General features: G+C 41.6%; 1 protein-coding gene across 2 annotated transcripts in view; it reads right to left on the bottom strand.

The window, feature by feature from the left end:
• Nucleotides 1-628: 628 nt before the first annotated feature.
• Nucleotides 629-23220, bottom strand: part of sntb2 (syntrophin, beta 2) — a 140539-nt gene continuing 117947 nt past the window's right edge. The window contains exons 6-7 of one of the 2 annotated variants that reach the window (XM_061282206.1): nt 18618-18808; nt 629-2603 (exon numbers count right to left, since the gene is read on the bottom strand). In XM_061282206.1, the coding sequence (XP_061138190.1) occupies nt 2400-2603; nt 18618-18808 (395 nt within the window). In that variant the 3' untranslated portion in view covers nt 629-2399. Of the gene's footprint in view, nt 2604-14135; nt 17610-18617; nt 18809-23220 lie in introns of those variants that run through there. The other variant, XM_061282207.1, reaches the window with a different exon arrangement.

Below are 23220 nucleotides of genomic sequence, written 5' to 3'. Positions count from 1 at the left end.
TTATTTCGAGGGAGATTTGTCATGTCTCGTCCCCAGTTTTGCTATGTGTCTAGGTTGCCATAGTTTCTGTTCGCGTCGCCGCTCTTTTCCTGTGTCACCTCAATCAATGTAACGTGTTTTGTATTTAAGTACTGTCTGCCCCTTGCTCACCGTCGGATCATTGCATGTGTTACTGTCATGATGTCTGTTTGGTTTCTGTTCCTGTCTTTGGTAATTTCACCCTGTCTTTTTGTTCCACGACTTCGTCGGTCAGTCCTGTTGTTGGTTTTGTTGTACCATGATTTTCTTAAAAAAAAAAAAAAAAAATTAAAAAAAAAGAAATTTTAAATTTTTTTGTACCCATATATAATGCGCACCCCAGATTTGAGGACAATAAATTAGTTAAATTTTGCGCATTATACATGGAAAAAAACGGTATATGTTATCATGCGTTCTCTAATCAATGCTTTACCGCAATATTACTGCAATATATGCTTACTGTTTGGGCTTGCTGTTTTTATGATGTACCACAGAAGAGAAAGGTTACGGCTGGGTCAGGAGAGAGGTTACAGCTGGGTCAGACAGGACGCAGCTGACAACTCAGCAGAAAGAAGACATCTACCGAGACAGTTCCTTTTTAACAAAGACCATTTTGAGAAACAACATGCCTCATCGCTGTTTTACACCCCCAATGAACCTACAAATGGATTATGTTGGAATGTACTGTATTTTACGCACCATTAGGGGCACCGGATTATAAGGCGCACCTTCAATGAACGGCCCATTTTAAAACTTTGTCCATATATAAGGCGCACCGGATTATAAGGCGCATAAAATAGAAGCTATACTGCAACAAACTGAGGTTGACTAGGGTTGCGGTATGCATCCACTCGAAATATTAACAGAGTAGCCTATTTTGACATGAAATAGCCTCGCGCGTATAGCAGCTATCGTTATAGCATTAGCCATCCGCAATTTCCCATGAGCCTCAGCTCTCAATCTCCCATGAGCCTCAGCAAAGTGTAAACAATTGCGTTTCTCAAACGATCTCTTTTAAAATGATCGGAACTGACTAAAGTTCGATCTAACGCATTGGTACTACTTACCTATATTTCCCTTCCATATCGATCCGTAGATTTACTCGAAACATTAACAGAGCAGCCTATTTTGACATGAAATAGCCTCGCGCGTATAGCAGCTATTGTTATAGCATTAGCCATCCGCAATTTCCCATGAGCCTCAGCTCGCAATCTCCCATGAGCCTTAGCAAAGTGTAAACAATCGCGTTTCTCAAACGATCTCCTATAAAATGATCGGAACTGACTAAAGTTCGATCTAACACATTGGTACTGCTTACCTATGTTTCCCTTCCATATCGATCCGTAGATTTACTCGAAACATTAACGGAGCAGCCTATTTTGACATGAAATAGCCTCGCGCGTATAGCAGCTATCGTTATAGCATTAGCCATCCGCAATTTCCCATGAGCCTCAGCTCGCAATCTCCCATGAGCCTCAGCAAAGTGTAAACAATCGCGTTTCTCAAACGATCTCCTATAAAATGATCGGAACTGACTAAAGTTCGATCTAACACATTGGTACTGCTTACCTATGTTTCCCTTCCATATCGATCCGTAGATTTACTCGAAACATTAACGGAGCAGCCTATTTTGAAATGAAATAGCCTCGCGGGTACAGCAGCTGTTTGGTGACGCCCCCTGACTACAGTTGCCGTAATGTTGGGAAGCGATGCGACCTTGTAATTTACTAGTCGTACTAAAACGTACTGAAACATTTTGGCAGACCACTGTGTACAACCAGTATTGATCAACAAATTCATCAATTGATCCATATATAAGGCGCTGTGCATTATAAGGCGCACTGTGTTTTTTAGTAAAATGTAAGTTTTTAGGTGCGGCTAATAGTGCGGAAAATACGGTACGTATGTAACCAGTAATAAATAACCTAGCTAGATTAGTTTTATGCTTATGTTGGTGTGTATCCAGTAATAAATACACAATGTCGTAAAACATCCCCTGCTATGTTTTGACTAAGAGGTCAAGGGCTTTCTCTTCTGTATCCAGTCAACTCAAACTCCTCTTCCCACATGTTCTTATCAGTATGTAATACCTTGTGATTTTTGCTTACGAGGCAAAGCCCACGTGCTTTCCCCCTTCCCTTTAGGGCCTTTTTGTCTCACGTTGTGGGTAGGGCAAATCCAAATAAAAAGAGCGGGAGTGCATACAGATATTTAGTGTAGTGAGATTGTTGTAAGCAATCTGTACTGCACTCCTCGCGAGAAAAGAATTAATATTCTGTCTCACTTGTGGTTTGTTTGCTGTTGCTCTTCTCTTAACAGTTATTCAGTCAGCGAATTAAACCTGACACACGCTTTATTTTTAAATAAGTAATTTGGTCCACTTAAAAAAAGACAAAAATCTGAAAAATGGGATGTGTAGATGTTATACAGAATGTGAGAGTCCTGCTTTGGCCATGGGAAGAGTCCTGCTTTGGCCATGGGAAGAGTCCTGCTTTGGCCATAGGAAGAGTCCTGCTTTGGCCATGGGAAGAGTCCTGCTTTTGCCATGGGAAGAGTCTTGCTTTGGCCTGACTGAGGGTCCTGTTCTGGAAGATATGAGACATATACACCTTTCAGACATAACATTTTGCTCACATTAGAACATTCACATTTTGCACAATGACTTGTGCTGTAGCTTGTGATACAGGGCAAATTCCTGTAACACTTTGTCTGTAAAATATCTAATTACACAGTTTTTCTTGGCATTTCTACTACCCATAAATGATCTAATAGTAACAACATTTAATGATTAATATCCAAAAAAGAAGTCGGCTCGGTGGCGCACTGGCTAGCACGTCCGCCTCACAGTACGGAGGGTGTGGGTTCGATTCCTCCTCCGGCCCTCCCTGTGTGGAGTTTGCATGTTCTCCCCGTGTCCGCGTGGGTTTTCTCCCACATCCCCAAAAACATGCTTGGTAGGCTGATTGAGTGCTCAAAATTGGCCCTAGTGTGCGGATGGTTGTTCGTTTCTGTGTGCCCTGCGATTGGCTGGCAACCGGTTCAGGGTGTCCCCTGCCTACTGCCTGATGACAGCTGGGTTAGGCTCCAGCAAGCCCGCGACCCCCGTGGGGATACAGCGGTACAGAAAATGGATGGATGACTACATTTTACCGCGGCACCATTGAGAGCGTCCTCTCCAGCTGTATTGCTGTTTGGGGTGGTGGCTGCACTGACTACAACTTGAAGGCCCTGCAGCGCATAGTGAACACGGCTGGTAAGATAATTGGTGCTTCGCTCCCCTCCTTGAAGGACATTTACACGTCCCATCTCACCCGCAAGGCGACCACGATTGTGAGTGATGTGAGTCACCCCGCTCACTCTTTGTTTGAGCTTCTGCCCTCTGGGAAGAGGTACAGGAGCCTGCGCTCCCGCACCACCACACTCTCCAACAGCTTCATACTCCAGGCTGTTAGGATCCTGAACTCACCCCCCCTTTCTGCGTAGCGTCCTGTACTTAGCGCTATGCTTACTGTCTGCTGTACGCACACTGTCTCAGTTTTGCTCCTCTTATTTATTGGGTTATTTGTTTATTATTTATTCATCACTCATTTTATTTATTTTTTATTATTTATTGTTTGTGCCTTCTTGTTTTTATTTTGTGTCGTCTAATTGTATGTTTATCGTGTACTGTGTCTCGTCATCTAGGGATGGAGGAAACGGAATTTCGGTTTCTTTATGTGTCTTGACATATGAAGGGATTGACAATAAAGCTGACTTTGACTTTGACTTTTTTTTAATGACCGTCACTAGTATATGCACACATCTGACTTAAATTTTACCTTATTTTTCACGTCTGTCCTTCTCACTTCTCCAATGGTTGTACACTTTGTCCAGGTTGATGGCTTCGTCTGCTTCTTGCTTTGACTTTATGCGCATCAGCTGGTCCAAATGTGTCACTTCAAGACGATTTCTGGATTTTGTTTTGATATGATTCATTAAACTAAATCCTCTTTCACAGAGCTGGAAGCTTGAAATGTAGCACAAATATCCACAAGCTCTGAGATCTTCTTTAGCTCCTCACATCTAAGTAGACCTTTCTCACTTGAAAAAGAAAAAATCTCACCCAATTTACTCCGACAGCCATTCCATCTTAAAAGAACTGCATTTCTTTTTTACTGTGGCTTGGTGAGTGGATGTATCGCTGCCTTTTCGTTTCGCCATGATGCGGGGATTGTATTAGCATCAATTAACGTGCTAGCTAACCTGCACGGCGCATATAGGCAGGGCCCAGACGCAAGCACCGTCAATGCCATGATTGGCTTCGTACCGTAAGTGAACCGTATCGTGTCATTGGCTGGACACCTGTCACTCACTGAGTAAGAAACAAAAAATATATATTATTGGGCGAATTAATTAAATTAGGTCTCATATTAATATAATATTATAATTGATATAATGTATTATAATAATATATTATAATCTAATATTAATTAATACGTTATGTTGATGTTTATGCGCTGGATAGATTTTCTTGTGCGCTGAGAATGTGCGGGCAGTGCACGATTGCGCACGCGCGCAGCTTAGAGGGAACATTGGTCCTCAGTATAAGTCGCCCCCCCCCACCCAAACTATGAAAAAACTGCGACTTATAGTCCGAAAAATACGGTATATGTTGCACCGGAGTTTAAGTCGCATTTTGGGGGAAATTTATTCGACAAAATCCAACACCAAGTACAGACATGTACCAGCAAAAACAGGCTAAACCAGGACTGTCAAACTCATTTTATTCGTGGGCCGCATTGTAGTCATAGCTTCTTTTGGAGGTTCATTATGACTGTCAACCCAAATAAATGTATGAGCACCTCATATTAGATAGAGTAAAAGCTACAAAACAAACAATAACTCGTTTTCACATCAGACGGGTAAAAACTGGTCAAATATTTCAAGAAACGATATTAAAAGTGAAGACAATTTGCAATTCTAACACACGAATTTGATGCACAATTTGTCTACGAGGGACACATAAAATGATGTGGCGGGCCGTATCTGGCCCCCAGGCTTGGAGTTTGACACCTGTGGGTTAAACGATACGGTATGTTAACGTGACATAAACACAGACAAGGAGCTGAGAAAGGGCCTGATGTAACATTAACAGTTATTCAAATAACTATAACATAAAAAATACGTTTAGTAAACCATCTGTCACTCCAAATCATTGAATCCATCGATCAAATTCTTTGTCCTTTCTGTAAACAACGCCACGCGTGCGGCACACCGTTGACGTCAGACTCGTCATCAGTTGCAGTTAAAATTATTCCACAGGCCCATATAACGATATATAAACTATATATCAAATAACTATGATATAAACAACAATTTTCTTAAACTATCTGTGTCACTCCAAATCAATGAATCTATCGATCGAAATCTTCGTCCTTTATGTAAACAATGCCACATGTGCAGCGCGCCTCTGACATTGGCCTCGTCGTCAGTTGCAGTTCAAATTATTTCACAATATAAACAACAATTTTATCAAACCATCTGTGTCACTCCAAATCATTAAATCCATCGATCGAATTCTTCGTCCTTTATGAAAACAACGGCGCGTGTGCGGCGCGCCGCTGACGTCGAACTCGTTGTCAGTTGCAGTTCAAATTATTCCACAGGCCCATATACCGGTATATAAACTATATATCAAATAACAATAATATAAACAACCATTTTATCGAACCATCCATGTGCTCCAAATCATTAAATCCATCTGAATCTTCGTCCTGTGTCACTTAAAATAAAAATAAAAATAAATAAAAAAACACCTGTTGACAACGGAACTACGTGCGCCGCTGACGTCAGACTAGATATATCAAATAAATGTAATATAAACAACAATTTTAACTGACCATCCGTGTCACTCCAAATGATTAAATCCATGGGACTCTTCATCTGCTGTGACACAAAAAAACCCAGCTGTTGACTCCGGAACTAGGTGCGGCGCTGACGGCTCCAATTATTTCCCAGATCTATGTGTATAACTACGTATATTGTAGCGTTACCAAAGTACCAGGCAAGACATGGGTTTTGTAAGCGGCGCCAACACAGTGCTATAAGTGCCCTGGATCGCTCTTCCGCCACCCTCCCCTTCTGCTGCCTTCATGGCCTTGCTAGACAATCGGAAACTACTGAAGTCTAACAATAGACGTTGCTACTCTAAATAAACTATTTATCAAATAACTATAACATGAATAACATGTTTATCGAACCGTCTGTGTCACTCCAAATCATAAAATCTCCTGACTCCGGAAGTCAGTGAATGGAACTCATTGTCAGTGAGGCTCCAGTTATACCCACAGCCATAGTGCACCCTAATGCGGTTTAAAGTGAAAATAACATGTGAAGTCATCAACTATTCTAGTAAGTCAGTAATGTAAAATCAAGTAAAAATTTGTGTATAATTACACATATAAGTCGCTCCTGAGTGTAAGTCGCCCCCCCACCCAAACTATGGAAAAAACCTGCGACTTATAGTCCGAAAAATACGGTATGTAATTTTTTTATTTCATGCATTGAGTTGGCTTTGTTCTTTGAACAAGGTGATGTTCATACACGGCTCATATTGTGCACCAGTAAAAAACATCTATGTCTTGAATTTGAAGAAAATAATGTTATTTTTCACAAGGGGTTTGGTGAATGCGCATATGAAGCTGGTGGGGTTCGGTACCTCCAACAAGGTTAAGAACCACTGGCCTAAGCAGACATGCATTTTGGGTCAGCTGAAGTTTGCGATAGATCAGGACAGTGCCAATTCGATAACAGCAGAATGCCTGTTATCAGAAGTCTGATTATCTACATCTTTCACATCCTCTACAGACACTATTGCTTGGCACACCACTTTCCACTCGTTCCAGGGATCTAAGGTGTACCCAGCACAGGGGCAAGGGGTGTGCCTCTATCCTTGCCGAAAAGAAATTGTAGATGGACTCGAGAGACCAGCTCACAAATTCCATGATTAGGTTTTGGAGATAAATGTACAGGAGGCTAGAATAAGTTGAGACAGAGGACAGCATACAGACAGTCAGCAAGCAGGGAAGAAGCAGAACCAGACCAAGAAGTGTGTGCCTTTCGTTCAGAGCCAAGCAAGATAAAAAGAAAAAAAAGTCCACACAAACCGTGATTTCAGATTTTTTATTAGTATCATTTGTGATTACATGGCATACTATGTATTGTTTTAATAGTCTAAAATAGTACATTGCATTTGACATTTCTCAGAGGCATTTCATCTCTTGTGACCTCTGGCAAATGACCTTTGGTTAAAGTACACCAATCCTCTGAAGCATTTGCATAGATAGTCTGTAATTTCAAACAGAAGATACATTTTAATAATGAAGAAAAGAATAGAGAACCTACATAGGCAAAGGATGCTAGTAGTACTGCTTCGAAGGATGCTGAAAATCATACAACAAAATACAGTACAGAAAATCGGAAAAAGAGGAAACTGATGTTTTTTTTGCATTAGGCGTTCAAAAGCAGCATTCTGTCAGGGTTAACAATGCCAAAATCCTTGTAAAATTTGACAATTTTTTAAAAGAACAATATGACAACAGAATAAGAAGGGCAACAAAACATGAGTTGTGTGCATTTTATTTATATCTGTTTTGCATTGTTAGTAAATATCCCATTATCTAGACTGAAACAATAAACCATAAGTACTTCAAAAAGACATCTCAAAATGACATCTTAAAGAAACCTTAAAACGGGGTCAGGTGGTGTTGGGATGAATAAGAACAAAAGAAACTGTAGGTTCCATCATTATAATACAGGTTTTTACTAGATACAAAGTTGACTGTATATGTTACCACAGATTAGTAGTTATGGATAGGGTTGGATTATAATCTTTTAAAACTTTCAAAATGTGTGAACATTTTAAATTTTAAGTTGCAGCTACAAATAAAATATAACATTTATATAAATATTAACATTTCAAAAGTGTGAAAACAACTCACTCTATTTTAGTGTCATCAAGAATAAAATGAATTGTATCAACAGCATAGGGAACCCAAACAGCGACTGACATCTGACTCATGTATTTAGATATAAAAGTGATTTAAAAGAATAATTAGAATTAATTTGCTATACACAGTGGATGTTGGCAAGTTAAAGTTTCAATAACTAAACATTTTTAAAAAAAAGTCAAACATTTGTCAAAACCTAATCAGTGTGCGCCATGGGGCCATAAATTTTAAAACTGTTATAAACACATAATTGTTAATGTCTTTAAAGAAAACGTTTAATCGGCGTTCAAAAAAGAAAAATGTGGTGGTATTTTGTTAAATACAGACACGTGGTGGTATGACAAAGAAAAGCAGCACCAATTTTTAGGTGAGATTGAGAGTGAGAATTTCTATCCAGGAGAGTTTCATTATACTATTTTCATTGTATACCGTAATTTTCTGACTATAAGCTTTCATAGTTTGGGGGGGGGAGGCGACTTATACTCAGGAGCGACTTATATACGTTTTTTTCACAAATTTTTACTTGATCATTAACACATCACTTACTTACAAGTATAGTTGACCACTTCACATGTTATTTTTAGTATAGTTGATCACTTCACATGCTTTGATATCTTTATCTTGAACATATTCAAAACATGAAAAATAGAGAGAAAAAATCAAATAAAGTAATTAACACTTTAAAGCGGCATATCCTCTGGACATGTCCTCTGTCACCAGGATGACATAAAGGACGAGAAATTTGATCGATGGATTTAATGATTTGGAGTGACACAAATGGTTTGATAATATTGTTGTTTATGTGATAGTTATTTAAAATATAGTTTATATATCGTTGTATGGGCCTGTGGAATAATTTGAACTGCGGCGCGGCACACGGCATTGTTGACAAAGGACGATCGATGGATTTAATGAATTGGAGTGACACAGATGGTTTTATAAACGTGTTATTTATGTGATAGTTTTTTTTTTAAATAACTGAATGTTACGTGAGGCCCGTTCTCAGCTCCTCGTTTGTGTTTGTCACGTTAGCATACCGTATCGTTTAGCCTGTTGTTGCTCGTTCATGTCTGTTCTTGGTGTTGGATTTTGTCGAATAAATTGCCCCCCAAAATGAGACTTATACTTCGGAGCGACTTATATATGTTTTTTTTCCACTTTTTTGGGCATTTTATGGCTGGTGCGATTTATACTCCGGAGCGACTTATAGTCCGAAAATTACGGTATTTGCTGTCTTACATATATTCTTTCTACAATTAAAGATCAGGGGTTTAGGACCCTTTTAAGCAGGGGCATCAAGCTCGTGGGCCAATTGCAGCCCACGGGACAATAGTTTGTGGCACTCGCCTTAATATGAAAGTTTAATGTTAGAGTGGTCCGCAATTTTGATATGAATGGTTGTGTGCTGATTCGAATGTGTCTTTTTGGGAGCACATACAGTGGTACCTCTACTTATGACCGCCTCTACTTACAAACCTTTCGAGATACGAACCGGGGCCTCACGATTGGTTATACATCTACTTACGAACCAATTTTCGACTTTCGAACCGAAGCCCCCATCCCCTGCCTTGTCTCTTTTGCTCTGCCATTCCCTGTTCATCTCGGCACGTTAGCAGTGTTAAAACAAGTATAGTGTCGTAGAGTATGTCTCCTAAGACTATCAATATGAAACTCGAAATCGGCAAGTATGTCTCCTAAGACTATCAATATGAAACTCGAAATCGTAAAGGAGCATGGCGATGGTATGCGTATTGTCAAGCTTGCAATGGATTATGGCCGTTGTACCAAAGTAAGTATCGTGAAAATCGGTATCCCCTGCGGCAGGAGCGGGCACGCATTGAGTGAAGGACGGAAGCCGTTGCCCTGCGAAAGACTGTACCACCTTCTTTTCAATTAAAAACATGAAGAACACACTTGTGTGTTTGTCATTTTCCATCTTTAGACGCTACGTTTGTTTTCTTTTTTTTTTCTTTTTTTTTTTTTTTAAGTTCTCACTTGTGTTGTGCACAGGTTGCGCTCAACGACCACTCACACAGTCGGAAAACTCAATTGCACCACCAAATTGCAAGGAGTACCTGGAAGCATACAATAGTTTATTAGTCAGACTTCTTGTCTTCTCTGGAGTATTTTTAGCAAGTGTAGAAGATTACAACAGGTTCCCCCCTCCCCAAGCAAAGTTAGGAGGTCAAGAATAAAGTAACATTTATTTTTTGTTATAAAAATTTGAAAAAGCAAACATAAAACTGTTGTTTTGGTTTTCTGTGTGTTTTACACAGAGCAATAGGGAAAAGGTGATCCTTTTGGGATACGCATTACCGTTTTTTTCCGTGTATAGTGCGCCCCCATGTATAATACGCACCCTAAAAATGGCATGCTGATGCTGGAAAAAAGCCTGTACCCATGTATAATACGCACCCAATTTTTATGAATTTAAAAAATATTTTTTTTTTTTTTTTTTTTAAGTCCCAATGATCGTCACACACGCAGGGAGGCAATGGGTCCCATTTTTATAGTCTTTGGTATGGTCTTAACTAGGCTGGATGTAATTTTTTTTGTTGGCGTTGATTTCTCCAACTGCCCATAAACGCACCACCGCGCTCCGTGCGCGCACGGGAAAGACGCGTGCGGACATGAAAAAGGCGGCTCTGTATGGGAGAGACGTTGAAGAGGAATAAAAACACCCTTGGAAACCAAAACTTGCCCCTCGTCGTGACTCGGAGCCGCAACAAATGTTTCGGATTTGTGTAGGGTACATTGTGACAGACAGCAAACGAGCAGGTGATCGAGCAAGCGTCTGATACGAGAGCATTGCGGTCGCATGGAGCGTGTTTGAAGTGAACAGCAGAGAAGAAAGGAACAAGGCAAAGTGTTGTGAAATAAAATATTACCTGTAATACGGATTTAGGTAGAGAACTGAACTCTCGCTCTTTATATAGCTGACGTGTCTTGCGCATCCGTTCTGCGCATCTGTAATGGCGGCCTCCGTATGATATCCGGTTTGCGTGTGTGCGCGTGTGGGCGAGAGCGAGAGAGAGCGAGAGAGAGAGCGCGAGAGAACGCTCAACCGTAGCGCGCCGCCGACCGCCCAACTGCACCGCGCTAGTCGCATTATTGTGACAGAGCCGTCGCTAAAATTTAGAAGATATTTTTAAAGTCCTGATGTACTTTCTAAAATTTAAGAGGACCTCAGTGCGCACTGCGCAGGGAGCTTAATTTGGTGCGGTCGCGCAACCGCAGCGCGCCGGGCGCTCACTGTCGCATCGCTTAAAGAGCGCCTTTGTGTTTTAGGATGAACAGCAGAGACCAAAGGAACAAGGCAAAGTGTTGTGAAATAAAATATTACCTGTAATACGCATTTTGTTATTTGCTGATTGAAACTGCTAATTAAACTGTGAATTGAAACTAATAGGAAGAAAACAACTCTCGCTCTTTATATAGCTGACGTGTCTTGCGCATCCGTTCTGTGCATTTTATTTCCAAGGGTGTTTTTATTCCTCTTCAACGTCTCTCCCATACAGAGCCGCCTTTTTCACGTCCGCACGCCTCTTTCCCGTGCGCGCACGGAGCGCGGTGGTGCGTTTACGGGCAGTCGGAGAAATCAACGCCAACAAAAAAAATTACATCCAGCCTAGTAAAAATGGGACCCATTGCCTCCCTGCGTGTGTGACGATCATTGGGACTTAAAAAATAAATAAATAAATAAAAAAAATTAAAAAAAAAAAAATTAAATTTTTTTTTGTACCCATGTATAATGCGCACCCCAGATTTTAGGACAATAAATTAGTTAAATTTTGCGCACTATACATGGAAAAAAACGGTATTTGCTTTTACATTGATTCCTATGGAAAACATTGCTTCTACTTAGAAACGTTTAAACGTATCGCCCAGGGCGATAATTAGAGAAGGTTTATGTCCAACAGGGGGGGTGGGCGATTACCGTTTTTTTCCATGTATAATGCGCCCCCATGTATAATACGCACCCTAAAAATGTCATGTTGATGCTGAAAAAAAGCCTGTACCCATGTATAATACGCACCCAATTTTTGACTCCTATTTAAGTCCGGAAACGTAAAATTATTTCAGAAAAAGGATCATCTTTGGGAACAACCGGATGTTATTCTGCCGGTCAGTATCACTGCGCATGCGCTAGCAAACTCGATAGCGAAGAAATGTTTCGGATTTGTGTAGGGTACATTGTGAGAGCAAACGAGCAGGTGATTGAGCAACCGTCTGATACGAGAGCATTGTGTTTGTATGGAGCATGTTCGAAGTGAACAGCAGAGAAGAAAGCGCATATGTAATGGTGGCCTCCGTATCATATCCGGATTACCGTTTTTTTCCGTGTATAGTGCGCCCCCATGTATAGTACGCACCCCTAAAAATGGCATGCTGATGCTGGAAAAAAGCTTGTACCCATGTATAATACGCACCCAATTTTTATGAATTTTTAAAAAATTTTTTTTTAATTTTTTCTTTTTTTTTTTAAGTCCCAATGATCGTCACACACGCAGGGAGGCAATGGGTCCCATTTTTATAGTCTTTGGTATGGTCTTAACTAGGCTGGATGTAATTTTTTTGTTGGCGTTGATTTCTCCGACTGCCCATAAACGCACCACCGCGCTCCGTGCGCGCACGGGAAAGAGGCGGCTCTGTATGAGAGAGACGTTGAAGAGGAATAAAAACACCCTTGGAAACCAAAACTTGCCCCTCGTCGTGACTCGGAGCCGCAACAAATGTTTCGGATTTGTGTAGGGTGCATTGTGAGACAGCAAACGAGCAGGTGATCGAGCAAGCCTTGTCTGATACGAGAGCATTGCGGTCGCATGGAGCGTGTTTGAAGTGAACAGCAGAGAAGAAAGGAACAAGGCAAAGTGTTGTGAAATAAAATGCACAGAACGGATGCGCAAGACACGTCAGCTATATAAAGAGCGAGAGTTGTTTTCTTCCTATTAGTTTCAATTCACAGTTTAAGTAGCAGTTTCAATCAGCAAATAACAAAATGCGTATTACAGGTAATATTTTATTTCACAACACTTTGCCTTGTTCATCCTAAAACACAAAGGCGCTCTTTAAGCAATGCGACAGTGAGCGCCCGGCGCGCTGCAGTTGCGCGACCGCACCAAATTAAGCTGCCTGCGCAGTGCGCACTGAGGTCCACTTAAATTTTAGAAAGTACATCAGGACTTTAAAAATATCTTCTAAATTTCAGCGACAGCTCTGTCACAATAATCGACCAGCGCGGTGCAGTTGGGCGGTCGGCGACGCGTTACGGTTGAGAGTTCTCTCTCGCGCTCTCTCTCTCGCTCTCTCTCGCTCTCGCACACACGCAAACCGGATATCATACGGAGGCCGCCATTACAGATGCGCAGAACGGATGCGCAAGACACGTCAGCTATATAAAGAGCGAGAGTTCAGTTCTCTACCTAAATCCGTATTACAGGTAATATTTTATTTCACAACACTTTGCCTTGTTCCTTTCTTCTCTGCTGTTCACTTCAAACACGCTCCATGCGACCGCAATGCTCTCGTATCAGACAAGGCTTGCTCGATCACCTGCTCGTTTGCTGTCTGTCACAATGTACCCTACACAAATCCGAAACATTTGTTGCGGCTCCGAGTCACGACGAGGGGCAAGTTTTGGTTTCCAAGGGTGTTTTTATTCCTCTTGAACGTCTCTCCCATACAGAGCCGCCTCTTTCCCGTGCGCGCACGGAGCGCGGTGGTGCGTTTACGGGCAATCGGAGAAATCAACGCCAACAAAAAAATTACATCCAGCCTAGTTAAGACCATACCAAAGACTATAAAAATGGGACCCATTGCCTCCCTGCGTGTGTGACGATCATTGGGACTTAAAAAAATAAAAAATTAAAATTAAAAAAAAAATTTTTTTGTACCCATGTATAATGCGCACCCCAGATTTTAGGACAATAAATTAGTTAAATTTTGCGCACTATACACGGAAAAAAACGGTAAAAAGAAAATTTTTTTTTTTTCTTTACCCATGTATAATGCGTACCCCAGATTTTAGGACAATAAATTAGTTACCGTTTTTTTCCATGTATAATGCGCCCCCATGTATAATACGCACCCTAAAATGGCATGTTGATGCTGGAAAAAAGCCTGTACCCATGTGTGTGTGTGTGTGTGTGTGTGTGTGTGTGTGTGTGTGTGTGTGTGTGTGTGTGTGTGTGTGTGTATGTATATATATATATGTAAGGTCACCCTATTGGAATCAAGAGGAATAGAAAATGGATGGATCGACATAAATGAGGTAATAATTAAATAATAATAAAAAAACTCATGTCAAATTCAATGTCAGCAAGTCAAGCTAAGAAACAAACTAATAACATAACCAATTCTTTTTAATATTTATATGATTCCGCTTGGGGACATAATACGTAAATATAATATTAGTTTTCAATGCTATGCGGATGACACCCAATTATATATGCCGTTATCGATGACAGATCCGCGGGATTGTTGTAATCTTGAGAAGTGCCTTGCGGAGATCAAGCAATGGATGTCTCTCAACTTCCTTCGTCTTAACCCAGATAAAACTGAGATGTTGATAATTGGTCCAGCTCGTTATCAACACTTATTCAAGGAAACCGCTATAACTATAGATAACCGTACTATCACTCAAAGCGATACTGTAACTAATCTCGGGGTAATATTTGACCAAACTCTCTCCTTTCAAAAGCACATTAAGAATATAACCAGAATTGCGTTTTTTCACCTTCGTAATATTGCAAAGATTCGTCCGATCCTCTCGACCGGTGATGCGGAAACTATTATACATGCGTTCGTCACGTCGCGCCTGGACTACTGTAATGTACTATTTTCGGGTCTTCCTAAGTCCCGCATCAAAAGTCTACAGTTAGTACAAAATGCCGCTGCAAGGCTGCTCTCTCGGACAAGAAAATTTGATCACATTACCCCAATACTAGCCAACTTACATTGGCTTCCGGTCCATTTAAGATGTGACTTCAAGGTTCTTCTATTAACCTATAAATCGCTGCATGGCTTAGCGCCTTCATATCTCGTCGACCTAGTTGTTCCTTATGTTCCGTCTCGTAACCTTCGTTCGCAAAACGCTACCCTTTTAGCGACACCGAGGGCTAAGAAAATGTCTGCAGGCTCTAGAGCATTTTCTATTCGGGCTCCAGAGCTTTGGAATGCCCTACCAATGGATATTAGGACTGCTACCTCAGTAGAAACATTTAAGACACGTTTAAAGACACATTTCTATGACATGGCCTTTAACTAACCTGTAGTGGCCGATTCGGCTGGAGTTTGTTTTCTCTCCCTCTACACCCCCTCCCTCCCCCCTCCCCGGCCGGGGAGGTGGTTAGGTGGTACCCATGCTGACAGCGGCTATCTGGATTCTCGTGGCCAATTCAGGATAGGGGAACTGCAGCTCAACCTCCTCGAAGAGCACTGCCAGGACAATTGAGGGCTCCTTTCGGCAGCCCTCTGCTGTGACATGGACATCCACTTTTTATTTAATTGATTTTCATGTTGTATCATTTGTGCCCTCTCTGCATCCATTTCAACCTGGTGATCCTGAAAGGGGGATCCTTCCATCTGTGGTCCCTTCTCAAGGTTTCTCATTTTCCCCCTGCTAGGGGTTTTTAAGTTTTTCCTTGCCCTTTTGGGAGCTTAAGATCAGGGGATGCTTTGAGAATAATTGTCAATTTCTGTCTATGTGAAGCCCTTTGAGACTGCTTGTGATTTAGGGCTATACAAATAAACTTGACTTGACTTGACTTGATAACTAATTTGGATGCCACAAAAAGTGTAATACTGTTTGTGCTACTTTTAAAGTATCACCCCATCCCCCCTTGCCCTGATTGTTCATTAAATAAAGAAATTACCTAATTCAGTGAAGTGTGTTTGCCAGAAAGAAGCATGAGTAAAACAAACACACCAACATCTGGTATCTGCTTTGTTTGCATAGTTTCTGCATGTTTTATTGCATACTGACTCTAAAAGTCTTATCGTGTCACTTACTGATAAAAACAAACTAACCAAAAATCTGATTAAACAAGTTAAAAGTGCACTGGAAGGCTGCTCTGTAATGCTAGGCAAATACAACTATGTTATTGAGTCACTCATTAGGCCACCATTTGTTGATTGTCTAAAATTCTTCATCCTAACATTTATTGAGTAAAAAATGACTTCTGACCTCAAGGTCACATAAGCATTCACCTTGCCGTTTGCATGCAAGTCATTTATACATAAACCTGACTAGAATCACACACTTTTTGTCTACGCAGATTCTCCTGTCCAGACTTGGCCCTTGTATGTTTCCTCAAAACTGAGAATGTCATCTAAATCTGTGAATATGAACAACTTTTTAAATGTGAAAATAATTTATTTTGTGGATAAGTCAGTTTTGCAAAGTTTTGAAGGAGATGATGTTTTACATAGTTTATATGTGGTAAATCTAATAAACATATCTACTCGAGTTATTTAATGAATGGCACGGTGGACAACTGCAGAGGTCGTGGGTTCAAATCTGGGTTCTCCTCCCTGTTTGAAGTTTTCTATGTGCCTGCGTGGGTTTTCTCTGGGTATTCTAGTTTCCTCCCACATCCCAAAAATATGAATGGTAGGTTAATTGTACACTTGAATCATCCCAAGGTCTGATTCTGCGTGTGCGTGTTTGTTTTTGTTTGTGTGTGTTGTGTGTGCTTGCGTCCGTGCGTGTGTGTTTGTATGGTTGTCTGTGTGTGCCCTGCAATTGCCTGGCAACCAGTTCAGGGTGTACCCCACCTACTGCCCCCAGACAGCAAGCCTGCGACCCACATGACAATAAGCAGTTAAGATAATGAATTGATGAATTCAATCAAGACTGTGCTTATGATTATGCTTTGGCGGCCTATTGCTGATTTTACTTTAACTTATACTGCACTGTAACTCCGTTCCTGTTTTATTTTATTTTTACTGATTTTAATTTTAATCAACTATTTTCAATGTTTTTTTTTTAACTGTACCTTGATGCTTTTAATGTTTTCTTTTTCTTTGATGCCTTCATGTCTTGTGTGAAGCACTTTGGATTGCCTGATTGCTGAAAAGTGCTATACAAATAAACTTGCCTTGCCTTGGCTAGAAGGTGCGTGAAAGTCATTCACCGATGCGAGAATCTGCGCAGTCAGAAGTGTGTGACTTTTCGCTCCTATGGACACGGGATAATATGGCCCATATCATCTAAATTGATCACTATATGATCACTGGAATGATAAAAGCTTTTTTAACTGATAAAATTCTGAGAGTTTTAAGTAAAGTGCTACTTTAAGACTTGACAAAGCTGCTGTGGGATAGAAAGTGGAAATGAAGGCACATTTTTATGAGAGGGTAGAGTGAGTGGTAGTGAGATGTATGGCTGTGATGTCAGGTCCAATGGAACTATAAAGCTGTGAAGATTTGGAAGGGTATCATCATCATCTTTTGCTCAAGGTGTGCCTGGGCTCATTGGTGAATAGGTAACTCAGGTTGATGTGATTTGCTTCACGTGAGCAAGCCCATACGAGTGAGTTTGGCTGAAAGGAAAGCATGGAGGACAAACACAACTGGCTTTGGACCCGAGTGGAGGTCAAATACCTATTAGGGGAACAATAAAAGGACAGAAAATGGGACAAATGTTATTCGCAGTGGATTTTGGATTAATCACATCTTGAAACATCGAGACAAAACTGAGTAAACTACTTGGCTACAACCAGCTTTCCCCTATCCCCTTATGCAACACTCTCTACACTAAGTCGGAGACCAGCAAATTTGTTTGCACATGACCCCTACAAATTCCTTATCGTTTGTCGCACTGATGAGACAATATGAAAGCTTACAAAAGCTAATGGATTACACTTTGATTCGTATTTTCCTGTATCCATCCATTCTCTTCTGCTAATCCAGGGTCAGGTCGTGGAGGCAGCAGCTTTAGGAGGGAAGCCAAGACCTTCCTGTTCTCAGCCACGTCTTCCAGCTTTTCCCACGAAATCCCAAGGTGTTTACAGGGCAGCCAGTCTCTCTAGCATCTCCTGGGTCATCCTCTGGGTCTCTTCCCTATGGGACGTGCCAGGAGGTATTAACTAAATGCCTGAGCCACCTCAACTGACTCACGCTCCATCCAGTCTGACCCTGAATCCCACCCTATTGCTAAGAGAGAGCACGGACACCCAGCAGATGAAATTCATTCCGCTTGCTTGTATCTGGGACCTTGTTCATTCAGTCATGATCCAGAGCTCATGACCATATGTGAGGGTAGGAACCTAAATTGACTGGTAAATTGAGAGCTTCACCTTCCGGCTCAAGTCCCCCTTCACAACGATTCAACTGTCTCCATCACTGCACTAGGTTTTAATTTGATTTAATTTTAAAAGAATTCTAATTCCTATGATCCGGTATCCCAATATGCCAGTACCCCAATATTGACATCTCTGCAAGGGCCCTTTATAGCTGCTCTAGTTTTGTGTGCAATTTATTTGTTGAATCAAATAAAGCAATCAAAACCACAATCTAACTTCGAGTTTGTGAATTGTGATGTGTTAAATTACTCAATACTCAGAAAGTCATATTAGTGTCACATGTTACTTATTACAGGTCACAACTTACCATTTCTCCCTCAGGACCCCCAAAATCAAGATAAAGATTGTGTATTCCATCGTCACCAGACATTTTGAGTTTTTCATAAGGGTATCTGAACAACAAAGCACCACTGGGTGGTTCGGCTGGCTCGCTCATAACAGTGAAGCCTTTTTCATAGTGCAGTGTCAGCCGGACATCTTGTCTGTTGAATGTGCAGCCTGGGGGAAAAATGGAATAGTCACAATTAGTGGATGTTAGTGAGTGGAAAGGTGAGTAGGTTGTATGTAACTTGCAGCATTTCTTCCATATATCTCGACAAATAATGAAAATGCACAAGTATTTGTCTAGCAACAGGACGAGGTATAGAAAATGTAAAAGGTCAAAACCGTTGCACTGAGATTAAACCGTCTGCTGGTTTATACCTGTGGTTTTCTTAGGTAGAGTCATGTACACGGCCTGAGATAACCCACTACTGAAATAGCTTCAAACTGGTTAAAGTATATAAAAAAAAACCTGAAAATGAACTAGGGGAAATTAGATATTGTATCTTTAGCTTTAGGTGCAACAGAATTATTAAAAAAAAACCATACAAATCACAACTGGCGTGAACAAAAATATATAAAAATAATAATCCATCCATCCAACCATTTTCTGAAACACTTTGTCCCCACGGGGGTCGCGGGCGTGCTGGAGCCTATCCCAGCCGTCATCAGGCAGTAAGCGGGGGGCAGACACCCTGAACCGGTTGCCAGCCAATTGTAGAGCACACAGAGACGCACGCGTACTCACACCTAGGGGCAATTTAGAGTGCTCAATTGGCCTACCAAGCATGTTTTTGGGATGTGGTCGGAAACCGGAGGGCCTGCAGAAAACCCATGCGGGCAAGGGGAGAACATGCAAACTCCACACGGGGAGGGCCGGAGGTGGAATCGAACCCGCACCCTCCTAACTGTGAGACGGACGTGGTACCCAGTGCCGCACCGGCCGCTTTAATAATAATAATAATAAATTACATTTATAATGCACTTTACATTGCAGAGAATCTCAAAGTGCTACAGAAATGCTTTTTTAAAAAGAAATGTCTTCAGACCGCTTTAAAAAGTGTCAACCGACTGTGGTGCTCTCAGGTGGACTGGGAGGGCATTACACAATCGGGGGGAGCGAGAGCAGAAAGCCCGGTCTCCCATGGAGCGAAGGTTTGTTTTGGAGGTTTTGAGGAGGTAAGTACCGTAATTTTCGGACTATAAATCGCTCCGGAGTATAAGTCGCATCAGCCATAAAATGCCCAAAAAAGTGAAAAAAAAACATATATAAGTCGCTCCGGAGTATAAGTCGCATTATGGGGGGCAATTTATTTGACAAAATCCAACACCAAGAACAGTCATGAACGAGCAACAACAGGCTAAACGATAGGTATGCTAACGTGACATAAACACAAACCAAGAGCTGAGAACGGCCCTGACGTAAAATTCAGTTATTCAAAAAACTATTACATGAAGAACACGTTAATAAAACCATCTGTGTCACTCCAATTCATTAAATCCATCAATCGTCCTTTGACAACAATGCGTGCGCGCCGCTGACGGCGCTTGCACTTCAAAATACTCCAGAGGCCCATATAACGATATATATAAATTACATATCAAATAACTATTATATAAGCAATAATGTTATCAAACCACGTGTGTCACTCCAAATCATTAAATCCATCGATTGTCCTTTGTCAAGCAGCTGACGGCGCTTGCACTTCAAAATATTTCACAGGCCCATATAACGATATATAAATTAGATATCAAATACCGTTTTTTTCCATGTATAATGCGCCCCCATGTATAATACGCACCCTAAAAATGGCATGTCAATGCTGGAAAAAAGCCTGTACCCATGTAGAATACACAGCCAAATTTTTTATTTTTATTTTTTAAGTCCCAATGATCGTCACACACGCATCTGGGTGTGGTGAAATTTGTCCTCTGCATTTGACCCATCCCCGTGTGAATTTGATCCATCCCCTGGGGGAGAGGGGAGCAGTGAGGAGCAGCGGCGCCGCGCTCGGGAATCATTTGGTGATCTAACCCCCCAATTCCAACCCTTAATGCTGAGTGCCAAGCAGGGAGGCAATGGGTCCCATTTTTATAGTCTTTGGTATGGTCTTAACTAGGCTGGATGTATTTTTTTTGTTGGTGTTGATTTCTCCGATTGCCCGTAAAGGCACCACCGCGATCAGTTAGGTTAAAATGAAAAGAGAAAAGTGACGTGCAGACATGTGAAAAAGGCGGCTCTGTATGGGAGAGAAGTTGAAGAGGAATGAAAACACCCTTGGAAACCAAGGTACCGGTCCGCGGCCCGGTGGTTGGGGACCACTGCTCTAAATCATTAAATCCATCGATCAAATTCCTCGTCCTTTGTCAACAACGCCGCGCGTGCGCCCTGACGTCAGCCTCGTCGTTATTCCACAGATGTACTATATAAATATATTGTAGCGTTAACAAAGTTCAAGGAAAGACGTGGGTTTGGTAAACGGCTCTTTATTTAACAAAACAAACTTCCAGGCGTGTGGCGGCGTGGACTTCCAGCCACGGAAGTGGAAGAGAGCTCCATAGAATAGGACCGGGCGTGCGTAAAAGCCATGACCGAGGCCCATCCACCGTCTTCGGACAGCCACCCGGCCGAGCGCCGGCCCCAGACTTCCATCTACGGAGGTGAACTTGAGCTCCATAGAATAGGACCGGGCGTGCGTAAAAGCCCTAATAGTCTGTGTCACTCCAAATCCTTAAATCCTTCAAACTCTTCGTCCGCCGTGTCACTTAGAAACAAAGCCGCTAATGATGCCGGTAGTACGTGGGGTCCTTCGTCCTCTTCGTCATCCCGTGATCAATCTTTGTCCTTTATGTAATATTTTGTCCACTTGAAATTCAAATTACAGTAATCCCTTGCTACATTGCGGTTCGTTTATCGCGGTTTCCCTTTTCTTTTTTTGGGGGGAAAATTTGTGAAAAAAAACCCACATATAAGTCACTCCTTATTATAAGTCGCCCCCCCACCCAAACTATGAAAAAAAACGCGACTTATAGTCTGAAAATTACGGTATTTGATGAGCGGAGACTCCGAGTGGAAGACTGAAGAGTGACCAGTTCCTTGAGGTAAGGGGCACCGTTGCCGTGGATGCATTGACGGGTTAACAGGGAGATGTTATATTCCGTCTGAAAGGAAATGGGAAGCCACTGTAGTAATTGGAGAATGGGTGTGATATGGTCGTATTTGCGCACTCTCATCAGGATCCTAGTGGCCCTGTTTTGGATGTATTGGAGCTTTTGAAGGCTCTTGCCAGGGATCCCGATGAGAAGTGCGTTGCGAGTCTGGAGGAGACAAAGGTTTTTTACTATCTATTCATCCATTATCTGACCCACGTATCCTCACAACGGTTGCAGGTGTGCTGGAGCCTATCCCTGCTGACTTTGAGCAGTAGGCAAAGGAGACCCTGAACTGGTAGCCAGCCAATCGCAGGGTACATAGACAAAACAACCATTCACACTCACAACCACAACGATGGACAACTGAACTGTGAAGCCACAGCCTGTCTGGTCGACACGCTATGAGAAAAAAAAAAGAATAAAACATTTAGTTCCTGTAACTAGTAGGTACTGCTACCACTACGATTGAAAATAAGTCCATAGGTGTATTCAGGGCTAGACTCTAGTGTGCATGTTAGTTGATAAAATGGTGTGTCTTACCTTTTTATTTTATTTTGTTAGAAAGAAAACGTTTTGTTGTACTTGCACCACAGCTGAAATGGGTGTTAGTTAACTATGGACTGACAGGAACAGAGGGTTTACTTGAGGTAAGTGGTATAAAATTAAACGTGAGTGGATAGAGGAGTTGTTGAGTGAAGCGTTTGCTTATGATTATCAGCCCAAGAACAAAGTGATATGCTAGAATGTACAAATGTACTGGATGATGTTATCATTACGGGTGTAATGATTCATCGATACACATCGATTAATCGATGTAATGCACTACGATTTGTTGGCATCGATGCCAAACGTAAACATCGATCTATATCGCCTGTTTTTGACCTCGGACATTAGACGCGACTTTATTTTGAAATCCAGTTCATTGTTGCTTGCTTCCTCTTTCCGGGAGCAGTGCGCTGCGTGTTGTGAGTAGAGCAGGCACGTGAAAGGGGAGCCGACAACTACGCGGCTCCTGGGCTGGTGCTATGGCTAGTGTCCAAGAAGATGAGGAAATTCGCTCCCCTTTGGGCTTCAAGTCATTCGTTTGGAAGCACTTTGTAATTTTCTTGTTGATTTTGCGCATGAATTGTTATAAATCAGGATATTGTTCTATATCGATCGTAGAGCACTGTATCGTGATGTATCGTGAATGAATCACAGCAGGCTTTAAGATATCGGCAAATATCGTATCGTGATTCTTTGTATCGCTATAATATCGTATCGTGACGAAACCCGCGATTTACACCCCTAGTTAGCCTATAAAAACACACGCATATTGTAACTTCTCAAAGCAAGACAGCATTCTTGCCACACACACACGTACGCACACAGTCAGACACTCACATACAAAAATTTCCATTTTGTTGGGCAGACTGGTACCGGTCTGTGGGTCACTT

This window comes from Syngnathus typhle, linkage group LG7 (genome assembly GCF_033458585.1).
Source record: "Syngnathus typhle isolate RoL2023-S1 ecotype Sweden linkage group LG7, RoL_Styp_1.0, whole genome shotgun sequence".
NCBI lineage: Eukaryota > Metazoa > Chordata > Actinopteri > Syngnathiformes > Syngnathidae > Syngnathus > Syngnathus typhle.
Note: the sequence above shows the minus strand (reverse complement) of the source record. Positions and strands in the feature narration are given on the sequence as shown.